This window comes from Aptenodytes forsteri, unplaced genomic scaffold (genome assembly GCF_000699145.1).
Source record: "Aptenodytes forsteri isolate BGI_AS27 unplaced genomic scaffold, ASM69914v1 Scaffold25, whole genome shotgun sequence".
In the NCBI taxonomy this organism is placed as follows: Eukaryota; Metazoa; Chordata; class Aves; order Sphenisciformes; family Spheniscidae; genus Aptenodytes; species Aptenodytes forsteri.
The window spans coordinates 445521-446719 of record NW_008796180.1 but is presented as its reverse complement, the minus strand read 5'-3'; the positions used below and the strand labels follow the sequence as shown (position 1 = coordinate 446719).

General features: G+C 53.2%; 1 protein-coding gene across 1 annotated transcript in view; it reads left to right on the top strand.

Annotated features, from left to right (window-relative positions):
• The first annotated feature begins 802 nt into the window (after positions 1-802).
• HOXB7 (homeobox B7) overlaps positions 803-1199 on the top strand; it is a 4586-nt gene continuing 4189 nt past the window's right edge. Inside the window, exon 1 of the mRNA XM_019474245.1 lies at positions 803-1197. Coding sequence (XP_019329790.1) covers positions 879-1197 — 319 coding nt within the window. The 5' untranslated portion in view covers positions 803-878. The remainder of the gene's footprint in view (positions 1198-1199) is intronic.

Here is a 1199-nt window from a genome sequence, read left to right as displayed (position 1 = left end):
CCCCCCTCGGTCTGAGCTGAAAACTGATTACAGGCTTATCGACTCCAGCACAATTTCACCCCTTCCAGCATTGATCTTGGAGGTTTTATATCGGCATCAATTATTTATCATATTTTATAAATCCAGCAGCACTACAATTTTTTGCCCCCGAGGAGGGAGCGGGCGGCGATTGGCGCCGCCGGAGCCACGTGCCCGCGCGTCACATGGGCCGGGAGGAAAAAGGGCTCCTTTTTGGTGTAAATCTGGACTCTAATTCCGTAATATATCACGGTACCTCGTAAAACCGACACTAAAACGTCCCGACCTACAAATCACCCGGCCAAATTATGAGTTCATTGTATTATGCGAATGCTTTATTTTCTAAATATCAAGCCGCAAGTTCGGTTTTCCCATCCGGAGTCTTTCCCGAGCAAACTTCTTGCGCTTTCGCCTCCAACACCCAGCGAGCGGGGTATGGGGCCGGATCCACGCCTCCCTTCGCCGCCTCCATGCCCGGGCTCTACTCCAGTGGCAGCGCCGTGCACCCCCAGCCCCCCAGCATGTATTCCTCCGCCCTCGGTCTGAGCTGAAAACTGATTACAGGTTGCTTATCGACTCCAGCACAATTTCACCCCTTCCAGCATTGATCTTGGAGGGTTTTATATCGCATCAATTATTTATCATATTTTATAAATCCAGCAGCACTACAATTTTTTGCCCCCGAGGAGGGAGCGGGCGGCGATTGGCGCCGCCGGAGCCACGTGCCCGCGCGTCACATGGGCCGGGAGGAAAAAGGGCTCCTTTTTGGTGTAAATCTGGACTCTAATTCCGTAATATATCACGGTACCTCGTAAAACCGACACTAAAACGTCCCGACCTACAAATCACCCGGCCAAATTATGAGTTCATTGTATTATGCGAATGCTTTATTTTCTAAATATCAAGCCGCAAGTTCGGTTTTCCCATCCGGAGTCTTTCCCGAGCAAACTTCTTGCGCTTTCGCCTCCAACACCCAGCGAGCGGGGTATGGGGCCGGATCCACGCCTCCCTTCGCCGCCTCCATGCCCGGGCTCTACTCCAGTGGCAGCGCCGTGCACCCCCAGCCCCCCAGCATGTATTCCTCCGGTTACGGCCTGGAGCCCGGCTCCTTCAACATGCACTGTTCCCCTTTTGAGCAAAACCTCTCCATGATGTGCCCGGGAGATGCCTCCAAGCAGAAC